The sequence below is a fragment of the Hipposideros armiger genome, unplaced genomic scaffold, assembly GCF_001890085.2.
Source record: "Hipposideros armiger isolate ML-2016 unplaced genomic scaffold, ASM189008v1 scaffold_43, whole genome shotgun sequence".
Lineage (NCBI taxonomy): Eukaryota > Metazoa > Chordata > Mammalia > Chiroptera > Hipposideridae > Hipposideros > Hipposideros armiger.
Genome location: NW_017731393.1, coordinates 2,642,171 through 2,669,358, shown reverse-complemented (window position 1 = coordinate 2,669,358; position 27,188 = coordinate 2,642,171). Strand labels below are relative to the sequence as shown.

The following is a 27,188-nucleotide window of genomic DNA, read 5'->3' as shown; positions in this document are numbered from 1 at the left end:
CAATGATGGTGCCAACTTGGGCCAGTGAAGCAACGTCCTCCACAACTAGACTGAAGAACAAAAAAGGACAGCAACTTGTCTGGTCCCCTTCCCCCAATTCCCCAGCGCTGTTCCCATCCCCCCAATTCCCCAATAAAAAAATCTTTAAAAACAAAAAAAATACAATTGTTCTAAAAAGCTTATAATGAAAAGTAACAGTCCCCTGCCCATTCACTCCCCCTTCCTCAGCTCTCTACACACAGGCAACCACTTTCAACTCCTTTAGCGGTTTCCAATCATAGGCCTGTACAGCTATTTTTAAAATTCCCGACAGATATAACACTATTGACTTCTTGTTATGACAGATGAAGATTTAGCTTTTACCACCAACAACTTCTGCTTCTGCTTCCCCATCCTCTTGTTAGAGTTCACGATAAATCTTGGTTAAATGAACAATTAGTCTTTCCATTATTAAGGATATGAAAGAACGGCTCAGTGATGAGCCGAGGAGTGTGCCATTACGTGCCCCCCACTTTGGATAACTTTCAGTTATTCTGTTAATAATTGCTTTGTATTTATCTGTTTGCATTGCTTTTTTTTATAATTCTTTTCCCTAAAGTCTCCATCAGATCCTTCAAATACCTAACAGCGTGACATTTTCCATACACTTGAGTGCCGCGGGTCCCGTTAACTTCCTGGCACCCTTCCTCCTGCAGCCTGGGCCTTCTGCGTCAGCCTTGACCTACTCACAGCCTGGGACTCCTTTCACCACTTTGCTCTATTAGAATCCCTGTTTCCTAGGTCCCATGTCTTCCTCTTTCTTGGTGTAGCCTCCAGTTTTGCAGAAGCACATTCTCAAGGGGACATGGCAAACACTGGCGAGGATGCTGCTGGGTGTGTCCACTGGTGCAGCTGTTCTCAAGGGCCATCTGACAGTTTCAATCAAGTAAACACATGAACCTGGGGACCCAGCCATCTGCTCCAAAGCACATACCCAAGGGAAGGCGCATGCAGGCCCCTAAAAAGACAAGTATGAGGATGATCATCGTGACGCTGCCTGTGTGTTTGTGTGCACAAAGCCTTCTGATCTCTGGAGAGAACTTTATACTTTATCACTTCACTAAGTTCTCTTAATAGCAGTGTTTTTTGTTGATTTTCTTGGGTTTTCTAAGTATTTGATCATATCATCAACAAATAGTGGAAGTTTTACTTCCTGTTTTCTAATTTTTTTTTTAAAGATTTTTATTGGGGAATTGGGGGGATGGGAACAGCGTTGGGGAATTGGGGGAAGGGGAACAGACAAGTTGCTGTCTTTTTGTTCTTCAGTCTAGTTGTGGAGGACATTGCTTCACTGGCCCAAGTTGGCACCATCATTGCGCTCTTCCCGGGTGAGGCAGATCAGTCGCCGGCTTCTGGACGGCCGCTCACGCTGGCTGCTGGCCGCTCATGCTGGCTGCTGGCTACACACGGTAGCCCATGGCAACCCACTGCCACAGGGGCTGCAGCCTACGCCCTCGCCGGCGACTCACGGCAGCACAGCTCCAGGTCGAGCTGCTGTTCAGCATCCTAGTTGTAGAGGGCAGTGTCACTGGCCCTCATATGTGGGATCCAAACCGGGGCCCTCTGGCGTCCCAAGTCAGTTCTTAACCATCGTGCCACTTGGCAGGCCCTGTTTTCTAATTTTTATACACCTAATTTCTTCTTTTTGTCTGATTGCTTTGGTTAATACTGCCAGTATAATGTTAAATGGCATTAGAGACAATGGACATTCTTGTCTTGTCCTGACTTTAGTAGGGCTCTGTGCATTCATTTCATTCATTTATTTATTTATTTTTTAGCTGAGTCATCCTGCTACCTGTTGGCAGCTCAGCAGCTGCTCAGCTCAGGCTGGACTCGAACCGCTGTTGCTCAGAGCTCAAACTCTTGAGCGAGCTCTTAACCAACTGAGCCACCTAAAAATCCTAAGAATAGAGCTTGATAGTTTTACATATGCACACACCCAGGGCAAAATATAGAATCTCCAGCACCCTAGAAGGCTCCCTGTTCCCTCTCAATCGTTATCTCCCTCAAAGATAATCACTAATCTGACATCCGTGATTAGTTCTGTTTTTGAACTTCATATAAATGGAATTATACAATAAGTACTCTTGTGTCTGGCTACTTTAGCTCAGTGTTATGTCTGTGGGATTCGCCTATGTTGTTGTGTGTAGCAGTAGTTATTTTTCATTGCTATGTGCTATTCCACAGAATTGTATGCATGTACCACAACCTATTTAACCATTCCACTGCTGGTAGAAATTTTGACTATTTCCAGGTTTTGGTTCTTATAAATAAAACTATTATGAAAACTTTTGTACATTTTTTTCTTTACCATTTTAATAGTGTTTTCCTTTCTTAAAATGTGTAATCATTTTTTTTGACACTCGTGTGTGTGTGTGTGTGTGTGTGTGTGTGTGTGTGTGTGTGTGTGTATCATGTGCTAATGACTCCCAAATCTGTAGTTCCATCCCAGACCACTATATAGATCTGTCCTAGATCTCTACTTGGTTCTAGGTACCTCAAATTCAAATGCATCTATATTAATTTTCCATTGCTGCTGCTGCTGCAAAAAAACCCCACAAACTTGGTGACTTAAGACAACAGAAGAGTATAATTTTACATTTCTGGAGGTCATGAGTTCAACACAGGTTTCACGGGCTAAAATCAAGGTGTCGGCAGGTCTCTACTTTTTCTAGCAGCTCCAGGAGAGAATCTATTTCTTGCCTTTTCTAGCTTGTAGAGGCTGCCCACATTTCTTGCCTCGTAGCCCTTTTGCATCTTTAAAGACAGCAATGGCCCATCTTTTTTCACATCACATCATTCTCTGTACACATTTTTAAAATTTCATTTAGATATATACATATATATGTATGTATATGTAGTGTGTGTGTATATATATATATATATATATATATATATATATATATATAGTATGCATTTAGTTAGATATATACCCAGGAGAGGAACTGCGAGGTCACAGGGTATGTGTTGAGCTCATACATGTGCTTAGTTTTAGATACTGCAGAACCGTTTTCCAAAGTGGTTGTACCAGTTTACACTTTGAGTCGCTCCATTTCCTCACCAACACTTGGTTTTTCAGTCCTTTTAATTTTAACTATTCTAGTGGGAGTGTAAAGGTGCTTTCATTTTGTATTTCCCTGAGGAGTGATGACATTGAACATCTTTTCATATGATTATTGGCCACTGGAATGTTATCTTTTGTGAAGTGTCTATTGAAGTCTTGCCCATTTAAAAAATTCATTGTCTTTTTTCTTGATTTGTTCTGTGCATTTAAATTTTTCATAGATAATGTAAAATTATACTCCAAAAAGTTGACATCAATTTACGTTCCTATCAAAATCTATGAAGATGCTAGTTTTGCCACACACTCTCCAATGCTGGATATTATCTAACTTTTTAATGTTTGCCAATATAGCAGTGGTCAAATGGTATTTCATTATTACTGTATTTTTAATTTTTGTTTTAAAATTGTGGAATGATTCATACACACATATATACGTGCACAACAGTGTATGTAAATTATATACGTATGATTAAAATAGAACTAAAACCAATACCAGTGTACCCATCACTTAGGTTAAGAAACAGAACATGGTTAAATCTTAGAAGCGCCGTGTGCCTCTCCCTAAGGCAGCTACTGTCCTGTCTTTTGTGTAATGGTTTTGTATTAGTTGCGGGGCATGGGAGGGATGAAGTGCTGCAACAAAGACATTCAACATTGCACTAAGAAATGAACTTTCCCTCACATGCTAGTCTGCCATGAACAGTCCAGGTTGGTGGGGTGGTCTTGCTCTACTTGGTCACTCTGGGAACCTGATTCCTTACATCTTTGTTTTCCACGGTCACTAGGGCATTTTGCCATCTGTGTGGCTGAAGTTGTGTCACTGGCACCGCTGGGAATGGAAATGGCCCCCTAAAGTCTGAGACCCTCCTACTTAGGCTCCACAAGCAAGACCTTAGTCACGTGGCCATGCTTAACTTCAGGGGAGGGTGAGAACTGCAGTCCAACTGGGCAGCCATGTGCCCATCACAACTGTTTCCATGGGGAAGGGCAGAATGGGTTTTGTTTTCCCTTGCTTTCCTTTGTGGTTTTCCACCTTGGTGTGTATCTTCCAGTAAATAAAACAAAACAAAAACGAACGGTAAGCACATGCCCACCTGTGTGAGGAAAGGGCAGTATTGCCACTATCCGATCAGTGGGTTCCAGGAAAACAATCTCAGGGCAGGTTGTACGTCAGCCCGGCTTCAGTTTCCCTAATTGTTCACAGGAGCCCCTCTGGGTCTGGTCACTGGGCAATTGTGCAGAAGAGAGTTCATGCAACAGGCCCCGTACTGGACTCCCTAGAAAGGCGTGCTTATGAGGCTGGCCCTTGGCTGGCATCTGGGGACCTGATTTCAGGAGGGCTCCTGCCATCCCCTGAATGATGAGTGGTCCTGTGTGCATTAAATGTGGACGATACGGTTTCTGTTGAACACCTGCTTTCCTTCTGGGACTCTGAGTTTGGTACGTGCTAGTCAGAGGTGCCATGACCAGCCTCCAATAAAAACCCTGCATACTGTCTCTACTGAGCCTCCCTGGTTGACACACTTCACATGTGCTGTCACAAATTTGATGTGACCTGTGTGACTCCCCCTGGGGAGGACTCCTGGCTCACGCCTGGTTTCGTCTCGACTTTGCCCATCACCTTGTTCCTTTGCTGAGTTTGCTGTGTGTCCTTTCGCTGTATAAAGCAAAGCCTTGAGTACAACTAGTTGCTGAGTTCTGGGTTCTCCGGGCGAATTGCCGCACCTGGGTGGTCTTGAGGAACCTTACACAGCAGGGTTGTGAAAGTATGCTGGGAAACACGGGGGTCACCACAGTTGGGGTGTTTGGCTGGACTGCGGTGTGGGTCAGGCTCAGCACGACGGGGACTTGCTGTATCTTCTGCTTCTGAGTTCACCTTGTGCTGCCTCCCGCTCTCAGGAGTAGGTCAAAGCAGATCGTTTCCATGAATGCTCTCAGTTAACTCAGGTGGCAGGGGAAGGAAGGGAGGGCAGGAAATCCATTAGCACACGGGCCAGAGACTAAGTTCAGATGAGAATCTGGGCCAGGATAACCAGGGCGATCTGTTCTTAGCAAATGGTATTACATGGCAGTGGGCATCGGTGACCGCTCCAGCCTGAACTGGCTGCCGTCATCTAACGCAGATGTTAGCCTGGGCTCTTTTCACCATCTTCCTAGGGGTTCCGTGTCCCTCCCCAGCATTAGATCTCCTACTTCCCGTCCTGCTGGCCTTTCTTTGGTTATTCTCTCGTTTTGGTGGAACCTCTCTTGTAGCTTCCTGGGAAAGGGTACACAGAGGGTAAATTGCTTGAGATCTTACATGTCCCAAAATGTCTTTTTTCTGCCTCCACCCTTGACTGATATTTTGCATGGCTTACTGAGAGGCTGGAAGAAGCTTTTCCTCAGAATTTTGAAAGTATTGTTTTCTTTCATTCAACAGATTTTTATTGAGAACCTAATACAGGCCCAGCACTGCCTCTAACCCTTGGCATACATCAGTGGGGAACAAGGCTAAGGTACACAGAGGCAGAGCTTACGTTCCAGCTTGTGTCTGGCTCGTGGTGTCGCTGCTAAGAAGTCTGAAGCCATTCTGGTTTCTGATCCTTTGTGTGACCTTTCCTCTCTCTGCAAGCTTGTCGGATCTTGTCTATTTCAAGCGTTCAAAACTGCACAGTATTGCGCCTAGTATGGGTTTACTTTTATGCATGTTGCCGGGTACTTGGTGGGCTCATTTACTCTATAAACTCACGTCCCTCAGTCCCTCAGCACCTTTTTCTGACTATTCTGTGGGCGGTTTCCGTCTCCCTTTGGATGTTAGACCACTTAGGGTGGCCCCGTCTTACCTCTTATTCTCCTGTGACTCCTGTCTTGTTGCTCCTTCGGGAGATCGTCTCACTTTTCTCTTCTACCGCTTCTAGTGTTTTTATTCCTGCTATCTTTTTTTTTAATACCCAAGAGGCCTTCTTTATTTTCTCAGGTTTCTTATAAAACATGTCATCTTGTTTCCGTTTCATGGATGCAGTATCCACTTATCTTTCAATATCAGCATTTGTTTTAAATTTTTTATCTCCTTGCATAGCTTTTCTCCAACATTGCTTTGTTTCCATTCATTTGTTTTGATCTCTAAACTCATTTAGAGGCTTTTCTTGGATATATGGATAATCCTTGGTTGTCTGCTTATGATTAAGAGTCGGGGACTACAAAGCTGTTTGGAAGACCTGAGAACACAGTTTTAGGGCTTTTAGACCTTGGGGTTCCCTCTAGGGTAATCTGCGTGGGCCATCTGTCAGGGAAACTCATGCCTATATCTTGGGAATCGTCACTCTCCAGAAAAGAATCTTCTAACATTTCTGCATGGAGAGTATAGGTTTGGGTCAGTGTTCTGGGAGCCTAGTGGGCAGAAAAGGATGGTGATTCCAGAATTCAGTGATCATGTGCTCACTTAATCCCCATTTTCAAGATACTACTTACGACCTTAGTTTGGCTTAGTGCCCCCTGTACAGAAACTCTCTGCTTTGCTTTTTCCAGAAAATAAACTTTCAGGCTTCTGCTAGGATGGGGAATCTAGATTTGCAAGGATACATGTAAGATAAACTCCAAGAAGTGGAATTGCTGGATCTAAGCATACATACATTTTTCAGATTTGTATTAGTTATTGCCAACTCATTCTATATGGAGCCTGTATGAATTTACAGCAGCAGCAATATATGAGCGTATTTGTTTCCTCAGACCTCATAAACAGTTATCAAACTTTCTGACTGAAAAAAGGTGGAAAATATTTTATCTCTGCTGTTTGAATTTACATTTTTCTTAAGTTTGAGACTGACATATTTTCATGGTTGAGAGACACGTTGCCATTTGTTTCCTCAAGTGCTTGCTCACATCCTTTGTCCACCGGATTGTTAGTTTTTCTTTGATTTCTAGGAACTCTTTTCTTTTTCCAGTTTCTTATTTGTTGATTTTGCTCAAGGCATTTTATCAGAAACCTTTTTCTTTTTTAAACTAACACTTTTATTTTCTATGCAAAGGTGATTCAGAGAATTTATAAAGGTGGGAGAGGGGCAGTGGAGAAGGGCGCGTCCAGTGTTGCATGGGCCACACAGCCGGGGAGCAAGGCCAAGGCCCCCCACCCCATAAGCCGTCTGCAGGGCTTCCTGCTTTCCCTGACAGGATGTGGCTGACTGGGCTACCAGCCTCCACTGTGCCTGCTCTTACATTGGTGGCTAGTTAGCGGGGCTTTGGGCATAGCCTGAGTTCCACCACATCTGAGTTTGGGGGTGTTAGGAATAGGGGAGCAGAAGTAGAAGAAAATTGCCTGTGCTGAAACATACATTTCCTTGTTTTTCTTTTTTGTTTTGTTTTGGAGGGAGAGGTCCCTGCGAGGTCCCTTCCCAGGCTGGGAATGGGCCAAAATGCCATCATGGTAGTAGGGACTATAGTGTCTACAAGTATTGAGGGGGGAACATTTTTTAATGTGGTCAAATTTCTTCCATAGCTTCTGAGTCTTGTGTCACACTGAGCAATACCTTCTACAGTCTGAGATTAAAAATGTTTTCCCTCGCTGCTTCTATTATTTTTTCATTTTTATAATCTTTCATCCATTTGGAATTTCTTTCCCCAGGTGGCTACCCAGTCCTAATCCTATTTATTGACCATTCGTCTTTTACTTACAGATTTTAAATAACAAAATTCTTAGAAGTGTATTTGGGCTTATTTCCAGAATTCTTGTTCTGTTGATCTGTCTATTCATAAGCCTGTACTATACTATTTTACTTTAGTTTTGTCATGTCTTTTAATATTTGATAGAGCTGATTCTCCATTTATATTTCTTTTTTAGAATTTTCATGGTTTCTCTTGTTTGATTTTTACTTTTTCCACTTGAACTCTGGAATCATCTTGTCTAGTTTCCAAACATGGTTTAGTATTTAATGGAATCACATTCAATTCATAGATTAATTTAGGGAGAACTAATAGCTTTATGATGTTGAGTCTTTCAAGAATATGCTGTGCCTTTCCACTTGTTTAGTTGTTGATTCCTTCTGTGGTGTTTTAAACTTTTTACCATAAGGTTCTTGCAGTTCTTATAAGTATATTCCTAGGTGTTTTTCTCTTATTCATAGCTATTGTAAATGGAGCCTTCCATATATATCTGCTAACTAGTTGTGGCTTATATATATAAAATATATTGACTTCTGTAATTTTGTACTTAGCTACCTTACTGAATTCTCTTATTGTTTCTAATAGTTTTTCTGTTCATTCTCTTGCATTTTCCAAGGAAACAATATAATTTGCAAATAATGATAATTTCACCTTTTTCCCCAAATTTGCATATTTTTCATATCTACAATCACCTGATTACCTAGTGCACCTGTATTAGTTTCTTAGGGCTGCTGTAACAAAGTTCCACAAATGAGATGACTTAAAACACAGACATTTATTCTCTCACAGTTCTGGAAGCGAGAAGCCTGAAGTCAAGGCACAGGCAAAGCCACACTCTGTCTGAAATGTGCAGGGCTGACCCCTTCTTTGCAGCCTCCTAGTTCCTGGTGGTGGCTGGTGAGCCTGGGTGTTCCTGGCTTCTCCCTGCAGCCTCTAACTCACATGGTGCTCTCCCCTCGAGTCTGTGCATCTTTCTTCTCATAAGGACATCAGTCATGTTGGATTAGGGCTCACCCTAATGGTGTCATCTTAATTTGAGGACATTTGTAGAGGCCGTATTTCCAAATATGATCATGTGCACAGGTACCAGGGGTCAGAATTTTAACTTATCTTTTGGGGGACATAAGTCAATCTGTAACAGCATCGAAATGTTTTCCTCTTCTTTATGCATCTTTTTTTTAAAAAAGATTTTATTGGGGAATCGGGGAAGTGAAACAGACAAGTTGCTGTCCTTCTGTCCTTCAGTCTAGTTGTGGAGGACGTCGCTTCACTGGCCCATGTTGGTATTATCATTGCGCTCTTCCCAGGTGAAGCATATCAGTCACCGGTGCCGGCTGCTCACAGCAGCTCCTGCTGGCTGCCGGCCGCTCATGGTAGCTCATGGCAGCCCACTGCAGCCACACAGCAGCTTACACCAATGCCAGAGACTCATGGCAGCCCAGCTCCAGGTCGAGCTGTTGTTCACCATCTTAGCTGTAGAGGGCGCAGCATCACTAGCCCTAATGTGGGATCCAAACCGTGGCCCTGCTGCTCAGGGCTGGCGTCCCAAGCCAACTCTTAACTAATGCACCACTCGGCTGGCCCTTTATGCATCTTGAAGGCTAGAATTTATAGCAGGAATCCATGGGATTTGTTGAAGAAGTGTTTATGAAACCCTTAAAGTTAGATGTAAAATGTGGTATGTGTATGTATTTGAGTTGGAGAATGGGGCTCAAAGCTTTCATGGGTTTTTTAAAGGGGTCAGTTACCCACTAACAACTTACTGTATTTGCCGGCATATAAGACGATTTTTTGGCCCTGAAAAATATGCCTCCAAGTGGGGGGTCGTCTAATACGCCAGGTACACTTCAGATAGACTGCCCATAGTGCTTGCCCCGTGCCATAGTGGCCTCCCGATGCCCGCCCACTTCATTCCACATACCGTTCAGGCATCAGCAGCGCTGCTGGGTGTATGCTCGGCTGTGTGCGATTTTGCTGTTATGCGATTTTACCACATCATCTGACGCAGAATTGGTAGATCCATATGATGACTGCCTTGCAACTGTATCCCAAGATTTCGTTGATGAACTTTTAATATCAGATGATGAAGAGGAGTTTGAAGGCTTTTAAGGGGAAACTGTCACGCCAGCAAACTTGCTAAGGACTTGCCCGGCAGTTGCTCTCTCCCTCTATTTGTTATCTTACTTCTATCATTGACAGTCCCTCTAGGTTGTGGGCTGCTTGCCTATGTTCCTGAGAAGCATCTACGGTACCAGTCTATAGAGTGTGTTTTCTTTAGTGAATTACCGGTATGTTTACCGGTAATAAACTTGCACTGTTTTATGTATATGTTTGATTACATACAGCCTTGTGACAGTTTTCCTGCATGTCATAAGCATTTGAATATAAATTAAAATGTTGAAATCAAATCTGATATTGTTTTACCTTTTATTTGGTGTGTGGAAGGTGTGCGGAAGAGGGGGTAGTCTTATACGGCGAGTATATAACAAACTCTGTATTTTGAGTGGAAATGTTAGGGGGTCGTCTTATACGCCCAGTCGTCTTATACGCCGGCAAATACGGTAAGAATTGCTTATGCAGACCAAAAAGATAATAAGCATTACATTATTAGATTAAGCTCAAAAAGAACAATTGTAGGTCTAAAAGCCTTATTAGAATATGGGTGATTATGGAAGTCACCTACATTTAATGACATTTGTTTGATTATCCTATATTTATACAGTGTATTTCCATTTACAAAGAGCATTTATATACATTTTGTTTTTTGAGACTTTTCACATACGTAAGAGGTATATAATGCTTTAATTTTAGGCACAAGAAAATAGATTCAGAGAGATTACTCTCTAAAGTGAAGAAATAATGAAGCCAGTTCTCAAATGCAGGGCTTAAAATACCCTATATGTGCATGTTTCAGCTTTTCAAAAATGGGTCGTATCATACACATTCATCTGCAACTTACTGCTTTTCGTTTAATGTATTTTGGAAAGCATTCCATCTCAGTAATATGGGTTTATTATTTATTTAACAGCTGCAGTGTATGGCATTTCCATAATTTATTGATCTATATTTAGGTAATTTCCAGTATCTCACTATTAAGGACAATGCTTCAGTGAAAATCCTTATGCACATAAACTTTGTACCTTTGTGAGGGCAGATTCCTAGGATTGGGTTGTTGGGTCAAATCATGGAACTACAATAAATACTTCGACAGTGATAATCAAGTTGCCCTCCAAATAGCAACAATTTACATTCCAATCAGTGGGGAATTAAAAAATGCCTGTTTCTCAATACTTTTGCCAACACAAAAATCTGTGGCAACAGTATTATCAATTTTGTACTAGTAATTGATATTTTCAAAGTGATAGTAAATTTTTTTGCTTTAATTAGCATTTCTTTCATTACTAGAAAAGTTGAGCATCTTGCAGTGGGGAAGTTCTTCCTAGGCATGACAGGAAACTCAGAGGTCATAAATAAAAAGTATGATCAATGCAGCTTGTGTGAATTGCTTATGTCTTTTGTGAATTACTGGGCTATTTTTCCTTTCTAATTGATTTAGAGAAGTATTTTTATTTTGAGGGATGTTATTCCCCTGCCATATGTGTTACAAATATTTTTTTCAAGTTTGTTGTCTTTTTAAATGGTGTTTTATGCCACACAAGATATAGAGTAAAAATATCCTACGGCTCCTGAGTTTTGGGCTCTGTTTAGAAAAGCCTTCCCCATTTCAAGATTACAAATATACTTATTCAAGTAGTTTCATTTTTGAACTCTTATGGTTAATTTTTACATTTAAATCTTTGATCCATCTGGAGTTTATTTTGGAATGAGGAGGAAAGTAGGAGCCTATATTTATTTTACTATAAATAGCTAATTGTTTCATACTTTTTATTCAATTAACCCCGCCATCTTTAGCATATGCTCATTTTTACTGGGGTCTAATTCTGTACTCCATCATAGTCCATTGATATTTAAAATAAAGAGGTTTTATAATACATATCAATATTTGGGAGACAAGTCTTCCTCCAACATTACTTCTTTTTCAGAATTTTCCATAATGATTCTTAAATATTTATTCTCCCAAATGAAATTTAGAATAATTTCAACAAGTTCTTTTTTTTCTGGGATACATTTATATTGCAATATGATTGCCATCATAGCGGTAGCTAACATTTGTCACATAACGTAATTATCATCTTTTTCTAGTGGCAGGAACAATTAATATCTATTCTTTTAGCAGGTTTAATACTCCTAACACAGTTTTGTTGTCTATAATCATTGTACTTTTTTTTTTATTAGTTGCAATTATATACCCTTAAATAACATCTCTCCTGTTGCCCCAGACGTGGTAACCACCATCCCACTCTGGTTTTTTGAGTTCAGTTCTTTTTAGAGTCCACCTATTAAGAGATATCATACAGTATTTGTCTTTTTGACTGTTCACTAATTTCAGCAAGTTCCAAGAAAATTCTATTGCTTTAGATTTGGATTGCCCTGTTTATACATTGCTTCGGAAAGAACTGGCATTTTTTACAATGCTGAGTCTTCTTACTCAAGAACAAGGTTTTTTCACTTAGTTATTTTATTGAGTTTCTTCATAGAGTTTTACAGCATTGTTCAAGTAGTTTCTGAAAACTACGTGTGTTCAGAGACATTGTGCAGCTCCAGCCCCGCAGGCGCCATTCACACTGCAGTCCACGAGAGTACAGGCTCCTACTTCGCTGTGTGATGGGTACTGGCAACCGTAAGTTTATTCCTATCTCTTATTTTGTTATTGTGAGTGTGATTTTTTTGTGTTGATTTTAAATTAGTTCCTATTTTCCAGGAGAAAGTTACTGATGTTTGAATATTAATTTTATAACCTCCTACCCTATTATGCTATCTTGTTGTTCCTTAAGAGTGTTTCAGTCGATCCTCTTAGGTTTCCAACATATGCTCATAGATAATCATCTCACATTGAGCTTCCACTTGCTGCACTGGCTGGCACTCCAACACAACACGGAATGATGCGCTCATGAGCAGAACGCATGTCACGGCTTTTGACCTTAAGCCCGGTACTCTTTTTTTGGTACATGCTCAATCCACTCAACAGTGACTGAGCACCAATTACCTATGAAGCATTGTTCTATGTGAGAAAGATATGGTCAAGAGAAAAATAAGTTGTTCAGTGCCCAAATTCATAACCTTTTCTTATCCCAATAAACAGATCTGGAGCCACAATAAATATCCAGTTGAGAATTCTTATGCTGTTAAAAACCTCTCCAGCAAATTCAATATGCTATCCAGCTAAACTGAAATGTGACCCTAAATAAAAACTAGGACAGTGTTTTGTGTTTTGGGGAGAGGGAATTGGACCGAGCTGGGACTAAGGAAGGGACTGAACAATGGGCATGCTAAGTACTTACCTGAGAACCAAATACATAAAACAAGGGGTGGAGCCCCCCAACCCCCCAAAACTGAAGCAGTGCTATCTGTAAGCACGGCGCTGTGACCTTACAGCAGAGTTTGACTTCAGGGGTAAGGTATGAGAAAAGAAAGCAGGAACGAGCATGTTTTCAAGTATGTGGGCTGCAATCATGCGGTCCTAACAATCCAACAATCCGGGGAAATGAGGCAGCCATGTAACTGATGCCATAGTGAAGTTAAGTATTAACGTCAAGTGCTCAAAGCTTGTGGGTGCTTCTCAGAGGAGGGGAGCCAGTCACTGGGCAGGTGTATGCTGAGCACCTACTGAAGGTCTGCCCCGGTGAAGATACAAAATACCAAACAGAAAAGACAGGATCCCTGTTCTCAAAGAGCTTACTGGGGGAGGCAGGTGCTCCTGGGGTAAACACAGAACTATGTGTGGATATGTAATGAATACATTATCAGAAACTGTGGTAAGTGCTATGAAGAAAACAATGCTGAGAAAATAATAGTGACATCGTTCAGATCTGCGTGTTTGGGGAAGCCTCTCTGAGAAAGCAGCCTTGAAGTTGAAACGTGAGGGATGAACAGGCAGAGTAATGAGCGCACCAAGCAGGGGTGACTTTCCAGTTAAGGGTCAAAGGACGAGGCAGCATTCTATCCCCTCGGATGACCAGAGCGGGAAAGGGACTCTAGCTCATTATGCAAAGGCACGAAGGCACAGGTGTGACAGGTATGAGGAACTACAAGTCCTACAGCTCAGGAAGGGAGCATGGAGAAATGGAAACACCAGGAAGAGAGAGAGAAAAAGATTAAAATATGAGAAAGATGGAAAAGGAGAAAACTAGAAAGTCAGCTCCGTGTGTGTTAAGCATGGACCACGTGCTTTCTGATAGGCGAGGGATTCTCCTAATTCTGAGGGTTAGAAAGAATGGTTCCGCCCTCAATGAACTCAGAGCCTACCTGGGCTGAAGGAGAAACCTTCTCCTTCTGAAAGAATCTTCCGGAGAGTCCTCCCTACCCTGTCCTAGACTAGAGCTTTTTAATATAAGCTGTATTTTTACTTTTCCCAGTAGTAACTCCTAATGGGTTTTTCAGTTAACACGTGCATCTCGCTTCCTGTCGCAGGCCCCCACACTGCTTCACAGAAGCCTACGCTAGAAGTCACCCAGCTTTACTGCAGTGTTGACGAGGCAGGCTCTCCAGAGAAAGCAAAGTACTGTGCTTCTCGTGGTGTAAGCAGCATGACACCTTTTTCTTTACACACAGCATACCAACTCTTTTCCTCAGTCTCCTTTGCTCTCTTTCCTGTTTGAGGTTCTCAGAACCTAAGTCAGAAATTGTGTGGAGGCTATTAAGCTGGAACGTCCCCGCCATAATCTCTAAGCAGAGAACCTACAATATTTACTGGGCTGCGTGAACAGGCTGTCATTGAGCCGATAACTGGAGGTTAACGATGAAACACAAAGCCAGCACAAGCTCTGTCTACAAAAAGGGCTGTCCTAATTCGGGTGCAGTTCTAAGCATACTCTAAAATTCAACTGGTTCTGCATCGGTTAGTGAAGAATGTCATGGCCTTGTGACAACTGATTCTCTCATTTTCTACCTTCATCACCATGGTTTGGAATCCACACTTCTGTCTTAACCCTAGAGTCTAAGACAATTAAAACAGCACATGCAGCTGTATTTCTAGGAGGGCGTGGGACACAGCTGTGAATCTTAAGGCTGGGACACGAGAGATGGGGCAGTAGGTAGAGGTGCTCTGCTTTTAATTGGAGAAAGAGAGCATTTCTGTTGACAACCACCAGCGTGACTGCCACACTGTCAAGCAGAACTGGCCCTACTCCCCACCCCCCCTTCCCTCTTTGCTGCCACTATTCCTTGCTCAGCTTGTCTACACGGCATGGGGGGAGGCAGTGTAGTGTGGGAGTTTGCCCAAGGGACCTGGTAAGTCACTGCTGAGGCACAGTGTCCTAGAGGAGACCACAGGGACTTATTACAAGAGCATGGAGGAGACACTGGTTTTGAAAAGAAGAGATACCTCTTCCTTTGATCCGAGAAGAAACATGTAAGAAAGGGTTTAGCTAGAGATAAAAATGCAGGTATAACTTGGAAGCCGAGGGAGGTTCACAGCTTGTAGCAGAGACTCCCAGACTGTTTGGGTCTCAGAGCCCTTAGCATCTCAGTAATTTCTTCATGTCACCCTAAGACCAAAAAAGAAAGTACCTAATAGTTTCATTTACTAGGTAAGTCCAAACGACCTAGTATTTACTATTCCTAATAATTTAGTAGCTGTTTGAGGGATAAATTGGGCACTGTACAGAATTTGCTCTAGTTCTGATTTAACAGCACATACAATTCACCCATTTAAATTGTATAATTCAATGGCTTTTAAAAATAATTCGGTATATTTAGAATTGTGCAACTATCCATACAATCAGTATTAGAACATTTTTGTCACCTGCTAAAGAAACTCTTTACCCCTTAGCAGTCACTCTTCCTCCCCAATCCACCCTATCATCTCCAGGGAACCCCTAGCCTATGTTCTGTCTCTACAGATTTGCCTGTTCCTTTTTTTTTTTCTCCAAAGATTTTTTTTAGTGGGGAACAGTGTGTTTTTCCAGGACCCATCAGCTCCAAGTCAAGTAGTCATTTAAATCTAGTAGTGGAGGGCACAGCTTAGTGGCCCATGTGGGGATCGAACCAGGAACCTTGGTGTTACGAGCACTGTACTCTAACCAACTGAGCTAACGAGCCGCCCCCAGATTTGACTATTCTTGACAGTTCATATAAATGGAATCATACATGTGACCTTCTGTGTCTGCCTTCTTTAATTTGGCATGGTGTTTTCACGGTTTATCCATGTTGTAGCATGTGTCAGTACTTCATTTTCATGACTGAATAATGTTCCATTGTGTGGACAGACCCCATTTGTTCATCCAAATGTGATGGACATTTGGGTGGTTTCTCCTTTCTGGCTATTATGAGTAATGCTGCTGTGAACATTCATGTATAAGCTTTTGTGTGGACATGTTTTATTTTTCTTGGGTGTATACCTGGGAGTGGAATTGCTGGGTCATATGATAACTGTTGAAACATCTGAGGAATGCCAGGCTATTTTCCAAAGTGGCTGCACTGTTTAACATTCCTACGAGCAGTAGAAGAGGGTTGGAATTTCTCCACATCCTCACCACTTGTCCTAGTGGGTGTGAAGTGGCATCGCATGGTGGTTTTGCTTTGCATTTCTCTGATGACAATGATGTTGAGCATCTTTTCATGTGTTTATTGGCTATTTGTGTATCTTCTTTGGACAAATGTCTGTTTACATCCTTTGCCCATTTTAAAATTAGGTTATTTGTTTTTTGAGTTGTAGGAGTTCTTTATAGCTTCTACATAGAGTACCTTATCAGGCATATGATTTGCAAATATTTTCTCCCATTCTGTGGGTCTCTTCTAGATTTGCGTTTAAAAAAAAGGAATTTTATTAAAAAAATACATTTTCTTCACTTGAATTTCTATTCTTCCCCTTTTGGTAATGTATCATTTAAAAATAAATATTAAAAAAATTTTTACTCCAAGATGTTTCCTTTTTGAGACCTGAATTTAAATTTTGTTTCTGCTAATACCTAGCTCTAGGGGAGTAACTTAGACAAGTCCTTTCATTACTCTGACACGTAGCTTTCTCATTTGTAAAAAGAGGATAATGGTCCCTACTTTATAAGTCTGGACATGGAAAGGAGCACGTGTAAGCGCTTAGCACGAGGTCCACATAGTGGGCTCTCATGAAATGTGCCGGGTTTGAAGACCTTCAGAGATCTTTAAAAAACACATATATTTCATGATATGTGTGAAATACTAAGTACTGCATCCACTTAATGATTATTTAAGAAGGAATGAGATGCATTGTACATGATCAATTTGTATCTAAAAACATGTTAGCTGAACAACTCTGATGGTGCGTCATCTTTACCATCCTGCAAATGTGAGGCAAAAGGAGTGCTGTGTGAAGGACACTGTGTTATGGGATGTTTTCCAAGCTTGTTTTCAAGGCCCATATGGTCTTATAAGCAAGTACCAAATCCTAACGTAGTGATAGAACAAGCTCATCCAGTAAGAGAAATCTGAGATTGGTTACTTCACACAGTGAGTCAGTAAAGATTTTCAATATCCTAAAGATACCCACCTATGCCTGTTTCTCTTTAGCATGTCATTGTGGCGAACTCATTCTCCTCAAAGTTTAAAGAACAAACATGCTTTTCACCATCTTAATGGATTAATCTCTGAATCTGAAAAACAATGACAAGTTTGACCTAAAGTGAATACTCTTTATGTATTAATCTGCCAAATATTGGTATGCTCTTGTCCCCAATCTCCTAAATTGTCCCACTGTTCACACTCACTCCCTTGATGATGGTATCCAGGCTTTAAACACATCTATTGGCTAACGCCTGTCAAACACATGTGGGCAGTTCAGGCTTCTCTGCAGACTTGATTATGCTACTGCCTCCTGGACATTTCCTCTAACTGCCTAATCGACATCTCACACCGTCACGTTCAAAACTGAACTCCCGATCTTCCTTTCAAATCCTGCTCTGCTCCACTCTTCTCAACTCAGTTAATGGAGTAGCATTCCCGTCCTCCAGTTGCTTATGCCCACTTTGGAGTCATTTCTGACTCCTCCATTTCTCCCACAAGCCCCATCTAATCTGCTGGTAAATCCTGCTGGCTTTACCTTCGGAATACGCCTAGTGTTCTCCAACGTCTCTCAATCTCAGCTGCCACCACACCTAGTTCAAGCCTCCAATGCCTTTGGCCTGGATTGCTACAGTTAGCCTCCAAAGTGACTCCCCCACCCTNCCCACCCCCACCGCTCTAGCTTCCCGTGTCTACCCTCAAACCAGCAAATAAACGGTTTCTTAAACCCTGCAATGGAGTTCTGGCTCACTCTGCTCCAGCCACACTGGCCGACTTGCTGTTCCTTGAACATGCTAGGTAGGCACACTCCTGCCCTGGGGGCTCTGCCATAGCTTTTCCTCTGCTTGGTGGGCTATTTCCCCAGATCTGCCGATGGCCCACTCCCTCACCTCTTTCAAGTCTTTGCTGAAATGCCATCTTCTCAATGAGACTTATCTTGACCACCATATTTTAAACTGCAAACCACTCAACACACTCCCAAGCAACCCTCTTATCTTACTCTGCTTCTTTTCCTAGCACAAAAGCTAGTCGGTTTACTTGTTTACTATTTATCCTCTGTTTTCTTGTAATACAGACTCCATGACTGAGGGATTTTTGTTTGTTGATGCGTCCCAAAGGCTAGAATAGAGTGGCACATGTGGGCACTCAAATAAATATTTGAGGATACAAAGAATTTTAACGAAGTCCCTCATGTCCTTGAGTGTGCATCTACTCCGGTTGAAAGGCAGCATATACATACTAAAAGACAAATGTCAATACAAGACAATTAGCATATGCTGACAAATACTAAAAGAAGATAATGTTTTAGAATATTACACAGGACAAATGAAAGCTCGGAGAAGTGCCACTGAAGTTTAGAGCGGTAATTTTTAAATTTGGCGGGAAGGTAGTCACACCTCTTTGAAAATCTGATGAAAGCTATAAACTCCCATGATCCAATGAACATGTACACACAATTTTGAACATAATTACAAGGAGTTCAAACACTCTCTGAAGCCAGCAATGAACTGGGAATTGAGAATCCTTGGTTTTAAACATGGTTTTATCATCCACGGCTTGGGAAAGGCTTAGTGAAGATGGGACTTAAACTAGTTCTTGAGGAACAGGCTATGAAGGGGAAAGCAAAGGAAAGAAGGCTCTTTACAAGCAAAAGAAAGAGCTAAGGGTGACAGCAGGACAGTCTGGAATGTGGAATTTATGCAATACTTAAGAACAGGCTAAGAGTTGCTTGGTGTATAACTTAAATAATATGAATATTGCGAGTCACTGACAGTTTTTGGGCAAGAGAATATATGTCTAAAGTATTGTTTTAAGAAAATTATTTTGGAAGTTGTTTATAGGAGCAAAGTTGAGAGAAAAGTGAAATTAAGGAAATCATTCATAAAGCCATTTTATAATGGTTCAAGTTTGAAGTAAAGGAAAGAGAACTGATAAGGTTTAGAGAATGATGAATTTGAGACACAAATCCAATTAGAAATGCCTGGTTTGAAACTGAAAATCAGAAGTGAACTTCAGATCAGGCCCAATTATATAAATTCAGGTGTTATTTACTGAATCCTTGACTGTGAGGAAAAAAATTACAAGAGAAAAAGTATTAAGAATACAGATTATCCACAGGCTTTGGATGGGACAAAGTGAACAGCCTATTATTATCGTGATCACAATCAAATATGTTGAATTTATTTAGAATACAACTTTAATAGAATGCTTGAGGTATACAGGTATTATGGGTAATTGAAAGTTGTGGTTGAGGGCTAATAAAATGTTTTTGTATTAAGTTTCGCTTGCTGAGTTATTTTTTCCTCCAGAAAGTATTATTATGCCTTTTTCCTCCTTGATAACTAGGGAACGCAGCTGAATTATTTTTAGATGATTCAGGATGTCACTATCCCGGAGGTGGTCACCATAAATACCTATTTTCAATGTTAAATCACTATAGAAAATTGGGATAAATCCATGGTGACCACAGAAGGCATCCGGTATTGGTATTTAAAAAGTTCTGATATCTATTTGACTTTTAGATAAATGCAAATAGCATCAAAACAATAAAAATTTAAATATTTAGGGATCTATTAAGCAGGATTTGACTCTCCTGCTTTTTTGCCAACACGCACAAAGGAGACAGGCTGTTAATGGCAAATGCATTATTACATCATTGGTAGAGTTTCCCCTGGCATCTACCTGCTTTGTAATACATAAGATGTTTATGATCTGGGCTCTTCTTCTTTTAGAACTTACCTCCCTCCAGGCTTTGTGACCCTCCAGCTATGATTTGAACTTGAAGAAATAGTTCATTCTTAGTGTAACAAATGTTGGATGCCTCGCCCTCCACTCCCCCCCACCCAGAATTCTATCAGAATGTTCCTGTCACAACAGAACCTTTCTGATTCTAGTGCAACGTGCCAAGCAAATCAGGTACAAGGTGGTAATTGTTTAATCTTCAACAACGTGCGCCTGTCCTTATATTTTTATCTAGACACAGTATGTGCATACAACTACGCCTAGTAAACAGTTTCGCTGATTCCACTTGAGTCTTTTTTTTTTTAATCGATGGTCTCTAATTTTATTAAGGGCTCTTAATAAAAGACTGAGCAAGAGAAGTGAATCCTGCTTAGATTCAGTCTCCGGTTCCCAAAGCCATTCTCGTCCCCTCCCCCTTTTCTCTAAACACCTGGTGAAGGCAAATTTAAGAAGTGCTCACACAACCTACTTTCCTTAAAACTAGCCAATGCTCACTATAATAGGTGTTCAGATATTTAACCTGAAAACACATATCCTCTGTGTGTGTGTGTATATACTCTATTCCTCTCCCTCCACCCCGCCTAAAAAAAATGGTGAAGCGGAAAACTAAGGTGTTGCGGTACCTTTTCAGAAACTGACCTATGGAGGTGCAGAGGGGATCCAGACGGTCGTGCCGGGTGGCCGAGGGGAGGCCCCAGGGGAGGGAGAACCCGCCCCTCGCAGCCTCCGGGCGCTCCTGCACCCTCCCGAAGGGAGAACACGGGGTCTCCGCGCTCTGCTCACGGTACCCCACGTGCCGACTCCGAAGAGGGCAGCGGCAGAGGAGGCTCTTTCTTTGCTCCTCTGGCTCCTGGGGCCCCTCAGGACAGGGCCGCAGGCAGCTGAGAAGGCCGCCCCGAGTTCACCTCAGCGTTCCCGACCACCGCGTCCCCCTACCAGCTCGTCCCCGTCCGGCGGAGGAGGCAGCCACACGACCAGCCCGCCCCCAGGCGGAGCCGGCCGCACCTGCGCCGCCGCAGGGTAGCCGCAGGCCGCGCCCAGAGGAGGAGCCTGCGGATGCCCCGCGGCGAGGAACGCGCCAGGTGAGCACGCCTGCGCATTCAAGCCGTAAACAAGCCCGCCCCTTCCCCTCGGCCAGCCTCTGCTGGGCCGGCTCACGAGTGGGAGGGGCCAGGGGGAAGAGGCGGGGGGAGAGCGAGAGCCCGGGACGGCGCCTGCGCGGTGGGCGTGATCCGGGCACTTAGGGCAGGATGAACGCTGCTTTCCAAGATGGCGACGGAGGGAGGAGGGAAGGAGATGAACGAGATTAAGACCCAATTCACCACCCGGGAAGGTCTGTACAAGCTGCTGCCGCACTCGGAGTACAGCCGGCCCAACCGGGTGCCCTTCAACTCGCAGGGATCCAACCCTGTCCGCGTCTCCTTCGTAAACCTCAACGACCAGTCTGGCAACGGCGACCGCCTCTGCTTCAATGTGGGCCGGGAGCTCTACTTCTATATCTACAAGGGGGTCCGCAAGGTACCGACCCGGGCGTCACCGGGGCCACCCAGCGGCGTGGGCGGAGGCCGGGAGCAGGGCGGTGACAGCGGGGACCAGGGTGACCGATAGGGGTGGCCGTCGCTCTTACTTTTGAGTGGGCCGGTAACTCCACTGGGGTGCTCCTGGGAAAGGGGGATTCGAGAGTGAGCCGGGTGGTGGCGGTGGCGTTTCGAAGGGATGGGGGCGGTGGAAAGGGACCGTGGGGTGCGGGGTTCCGCGTGGGAGGCCCCAGGAGGGGCCTTCTGTCTCTCCTCTGGCAGGGTCCGTCGGGCTCTGACACGGGCAGGGAGCGGGCCTGCGAGTCCCCGGAAGAGGTGGGGTGGCTGTCTAGTCTGCTTAGATTGCCTCGCCTCCTCGGAGGGTTGAGAGTCTTGCTCTGGGTTAGAGAACAGGCAGCTTGGGAAGGTCTGTAAGGCGGAACCCGGGCTGGGAAGCGGAGGGCTTGAGGCTAGGTCAGAAAGGACCTGCTCGGCACGGAGGGCTACTCCACCTGCTGCCGCACTGACACTTCCTAGGAGCCTGTCTGCTAGTGTTAACACGCTATTTGCAAAAGCACCCGAGGGAGGACTGCTGTCGCTGTCTCTGCCGGGGGAACCTTCTGAGAGGTTGTTAAAGAGGGTCATCTTGTCCCTTGTAGTTATGGAAGGGTTGTTTACCACAGTTGTGAGGTCGAAATGATGTTTTCAGTGAACTACGGTGGTTCATAAGGGCTCTGTGTGAGCGTGCCCAGATCAGTCTTGTCCAACAAGTCAGACTATGTCCCAAACAGGGAGGGCTGTGCCTTAAAAGCTACTTTACAAGAACCATTCTTGGAGGGCGACTTAACAGTAATCCTGTGAAGCATGTAATCATCCTTTAAAAATAATCTCTAAAAGAAGCAACTTATTAGAGCTTTTCTTTCATTGGCAACATAACCTTGTTCTCATTGAGAACTGCTTTTGAGATATGTGGTCTTTGACTTGACTCTTGGAAGAGTGAGGAAATTAATGTACTCCACAGCACCTAGCCGTGGGAAAAAGTGGTAACAGATTAATTTATAAATGTTCGGTTAGTGTAAAAATAAATTGTACATATTGAAGAGTGAATATTCTCTAAATTTTAATAGCCAGAAGAGTTCATTTTTGCTTGGTTAAAAAAACTAGGGAATGACAGTGGTATCTAAATGTAGCAAGTTGTCTCATTTGTTCAAGGTGAATCTTTTTGTTATTGTTTGTGATAAGTGTACCACGCACTGTCTTTGAGGTACGTTGCTTTGTTACTGAAAGTACTACATCTCTTTACTTTTTTCTCTTTTGGAACTGGGAAGTGTGAAGTCATTAGTCTAGGAGCTGAAGTTTTAGTCCTACTCCCAACTTTGTCACTGACTTGTTGGGTGACCTTGGACAGGTTATTTAATTTCTTCCTGTACCTCTTTAAAAAGAGAAATGCTGCAGTACACACGTTGTAATTTATAATATAATGACTGTAATGAACTTGAAAGCCCTGAAACAGTAGATGTAAAATATAGTTAAAATAAGCATTAAGAGTAACTGTCAAACAAGAAGCTGCTATCTTGACATTGGTGCCAGGACTGAAAGAATCAGCTTTTTCTCTGGAAATAAGTTTAGAATTTTAAGTTATTAAATTTTATTTATATAAAAAATTTTAAAAAGTGCTTAAAAACTAAATTTACTAGTAACTACTAGTGTAGGCGTCACCATTTTTTAAAAAAAGTTTTCTTTGGAAGTATATTATTTCTGGAGCATTCCAATAGCAAACCTTATCTGGATCTGGCAGCCCTGGTTTGCATCATAAAAACAGGCCCCTTGCCTGAAAGCATCACAACAATGTTCTCCTTTAGTGGGATGCTGTCAGTGAAGGGTAAAACTTAGGGGGGACTTTCAAAACTACACCAAAAAATTATTTTGAACAAGACAGAATCTTAAACATGTAAATTTGCCTTTAGTTGCGTAATTTATTTGAGCACTTTAATTTTTTTGGTGAAATTTCATTTTCATGTGTAATATCTTATAGATACATTTGCATTATATGGCGGACATGTCAACTCTTTTCTAGCCATTGTAACTAAAACATTTTTTTCCCCCATGAATGAATTGGTTTATTTATTATTTTTGAGTATAAGTGATTGTTTTGGTGACTCTGTTTTCTGATATTAAAACAGAGCACATAATTTTCCTTAATCAGAAACCAAAATTTACTTTTTGGGGTTAGGCATTATAAATCAGTTTTTGACAATTGGTCATTTCGACTATTTTCTTCAGTTTTTTGGGAGGAGCATATAAACTGTTTTACAACAGTTTTTCAGATCATTCAGAAGATCAAATTTGGATGAATATATGCAACTTAAATCTGCATGTAAAATGAGTGAGAATAGGCCTCTTAAAAAACTGAAATCATGAACTCTGTGCTGCCATTCCTGAGAGAGGAAGTATGGAGTCATGGGGGAGTGGAGTAAATGGGGAGGTAGTCTAAGTCTAATCCCAGGAGAGTAATCTTGGCCCTTTTAAAACATTTACAGGTCAGTTTCTAGAGCTCAAAGGGACCTCAGAGTTTATGCAGTCTCACCCTCGCAGAGAAAACCAAGGCTAGAGAGCATGTGCAAACCTGTGTTACAGTGTTTTCTCATGGTAGGAAAATGAAGCACAACTTATAAAGACCTGTCTTAATAAGAGATGGATCAAGATTTTTGGTTATACAGATGCCATCTACTCTAAGCATTTCAGAATTTATCCCAGCATTCTGCATATATTATCTCACTGCATCTTGATGGCACTCCTGTAACGTAGATGAAAGCATCTTTTCACAATCAAAGTTTGGAATGAAGTTTCTTCTGTGAGGAGATGTAATTTTGTGAATTTATTTTGCTTAACTAAAGATCATGTGAACATTGATTTAATACTGATACTAATAATTTCAACAAAGATTTGAGTGACTGTTATGATAATTTTTACTAGGCAAGGTGATATGGGGTTTCCAGAGATGAGCAAGACCCTCCTGCTCCCCCAAAGGACATTCACCTGCTAGCTTTCAAGCCTCTTTAGAGCATACTTCGCTTTCCTCTTTTTAAAAAAGAGGTTGTTTTCGGATAAAGATGCCAAAGATAGCTGGGATTATTGGATTTACCCTTTCATTTTATGGAGACCTGTTTTAACATAAATGTGAATGGCCACCATTCAGATCTCAGCTGAAACATCACTTCCCCAGCAAATTCTTCTTTGAATTCCCAGGCTAGATCAGTTGTTTTCTCTATTACATGTTCTCATAGCATCCTGTACTTTGCCTTTCTAGCACTTTTTAAACTTTGTGATTCTCTGGGTGACCGTCTCTTCTATAAACAAAGCTCCCTTAGAACAGGGACCATGTCTTTTCTGCTTTCTCTGTCTTCCTACTGCCCAGCAGTGTCCAGCACAGAGTAGGCCCTTACTATTTATTTGTTGAGTAAATGATTGAATAAACACCCATGTCTATCTATGTCATACTTTAAAAAGATCTTTAGAAGCTGAAAAACCTATTCAATTTCGGGCCCCAAAGTAATAGGTATTTTTAGTAGCTCAAATCTTTTTTAAAACATTTAAAATTATTGTTAGTAGGTTACAAATTTAGCTTTCTTGCAACTGGGAAATTATGCAGCAAGAGACAGGGAAGTGATGGAAAGGAACCCAGTGGCAGATCACTTTTGATCTATTCTGTCCAACCGTGCTGCTTACCGGAGCTGTGTACCAACTAACAACTTTTTTAAACTATGTGCACTCAGAATTACTTGACATTCAAGTCAAAGAGCCTTACTCCCTCCCCCATCTTAAGATTCCAGGCCACAAATGTGCTGCCCAGAGATGTTATTGAAGCAACTCCTACAATAAACGAGAAGTAGAATTAGATGGCTTTCCAAAGCCTTTTCAACTCTTAAGGTTGTGTGATTCTATGCTCAATAATTTTTCAATAAAAATAAAGTCATCTTTCTGTTGTGAAGATGTCTTCATGTCTTAGACTCATTGTCTTCTTCTTGGATGGGAATTGGGGAGAGTGGAGTGTTTGTGAAAGCAAGTTGAACACATTGTGATTCTAGGTCTTTATGCGAGAAAAAGCTTTGTACTCACCGTGCTGAGATGCAGCCAGGGCCAGAAGAAGAGTCCGTTAATATTAGCTAAAGTATTTTCAGAGCCAGAGTTATCCAGGAGGGTAATGGGTTGGCCTGGGAGAGAATGAGTATTCTGTCTGGAAAATACTGTGTCTTTGGCAGGACGGCAGGACCACCTGTTGGCGACTAAGGAATTCATGCTTTGTGTGGGAGGGCGAACTATAGGCCTTTTAAAGGTTTTTTTTCCACAGGCAAGTTTTAGATACTGGACTGCTCCTTAGAAGGTCATATTCACACCTTTTTCCCCATTTGTAATTTCCACACCTCTCTGCTCCCCATTTATAGTTTAGAAAGAAGCATAGAAGTCTATATCAAATTTACTTTGAGAAATTTTGTACTTAATTGTACATGGAATTGAATGGAAATCTGTATTTTTCCATTAAGGGCTACTTAATCACTTCTGAAATATTAATAAAGATCCAGTTATTTGACTATAGAATCTTATAACTGAGGGAAAGCATCTTAACTTACCAATTACAGTAGGCTTGAGAAACTTTCATATGATACCTTGGTTCTGTTCACCTTGAAGCAGAGTATGGTGATGAGATTTTGAAAGACTTCATGGGTGGATATTAGCAATGGCCAGAATCTCCCAGAACATGTCGGTGAAATCCACGGGATAGTCATGAATGTCATTCTTCCAGCAAATATTTATGGGGCACGCCTACCAAATATGAGGTGCTGTTCTAGATGCTGGGTGGAGACAGAGTCTCTGCCCTTCAGAAACTTGTCACCTAGATTTATTATCATTGAGTTCATCTAGTGACTTAATTTATTTAAGCGTTTGTTGTGCTCTGGTAGAAAACCTGAGCAAGAATCAAAACATAGTTAGTGGATTTTTGTCACTGACTGGTTTGGCTGTATGCCTAAACAACCTTCTTTTAAAAATAAATGTGAAAGGTCTTGTAGTTTGGTATTTGATGTCTTAGAGAACAATTTTATTTATATTTCAATGAGGTTAGTTGGTGTAGAAATATAAAATGTGGTCCTACTTGGTTATTTAAGAGTAGACATCAAAAATAGAAATAACTTTAATTGATAGACATTCTGAGGTTTAATTTTCAGTACATTTTAAATTGTCTGAGAATATCAGTGACAATTGACCTTACCCTCTAAACCAGCGGTTCTCAACCTTCCTAATGCCACAACCCCTTAATACAGTTCCTCATGTTGTGGTGACCCCCAACCATAAAATTATTTTCGTTGCTACTCTGTCACTATAATTTTGCTACTGTTATGAATCATAATGTAAATATCTTTTTGTTTTCAGATGGTCTAAGGCGACCCCTGTGAAAGAGTCGTTCAACCCCCAAAGGGGTCGCGACCCACAGGTTGAGAACCGCTGCTCTAAACATTTGGCATCAATTTTTCCTAATAGAGTATAAGGTACAAGGTGTAATCGAACAACATAGTGAATGCTTAAATTAAAAA

The 27,188-nt window shown here is 41.9% G+C and overlaps 1 protein-coding gene and 1 long non-coding RNA gene across 11 annotated transcripts in view; one reads left to right on the top strand and one right to left on the bottom strand.

Annotated features, from left to right (window-relative positions):
• The window catches only part of LOC109380980 (uncharacterized), a 40,847-nt gene extending 19,698 nt beyond the window's left edge, over positions 1–21,149 (bottom strand). The window contains exon 1 of the long non-coding RNA XR_002123592.1: positions 20,720–21,149. This is a non-coding gene — a long non-coding RNA (uncharacterized LOC109380980). The remainder of the gene's footprint in view (positions 1–20,719) is intronic.
• Positions 21,150–21,281: 132 nt separating this feature from the next.
• The window catches only part of WDR20 (WD repeat domain 20), a 67,635-nt gene continuing 61,728 nt past the window's right edge, over positions 21,282–27,188 (top strand). For 7 of the 10 annotated variants that reach the window (XR_002123625.1, XR_002123626.1, XM_019639331.1 and 4 more), the window contains exon 1: positions 21,288–21,598. Coding sequence is in view for 8 of the 10 variants with exons in the window: in XM_019639331.1 (XP_019494876.1) it covers positions 21,350–21,598 (249 nt within the window). In the remaining 2 variants the exon portion in view is untranslated. Of the gene's footprint in view, positions 21,599–27,188 lie in introns of all 10 variants that reach the window. The other 3 variants (XM_019639323.1, XM_019639319.1, XM_019639318.1) reach the window with 1 other exon arrangement.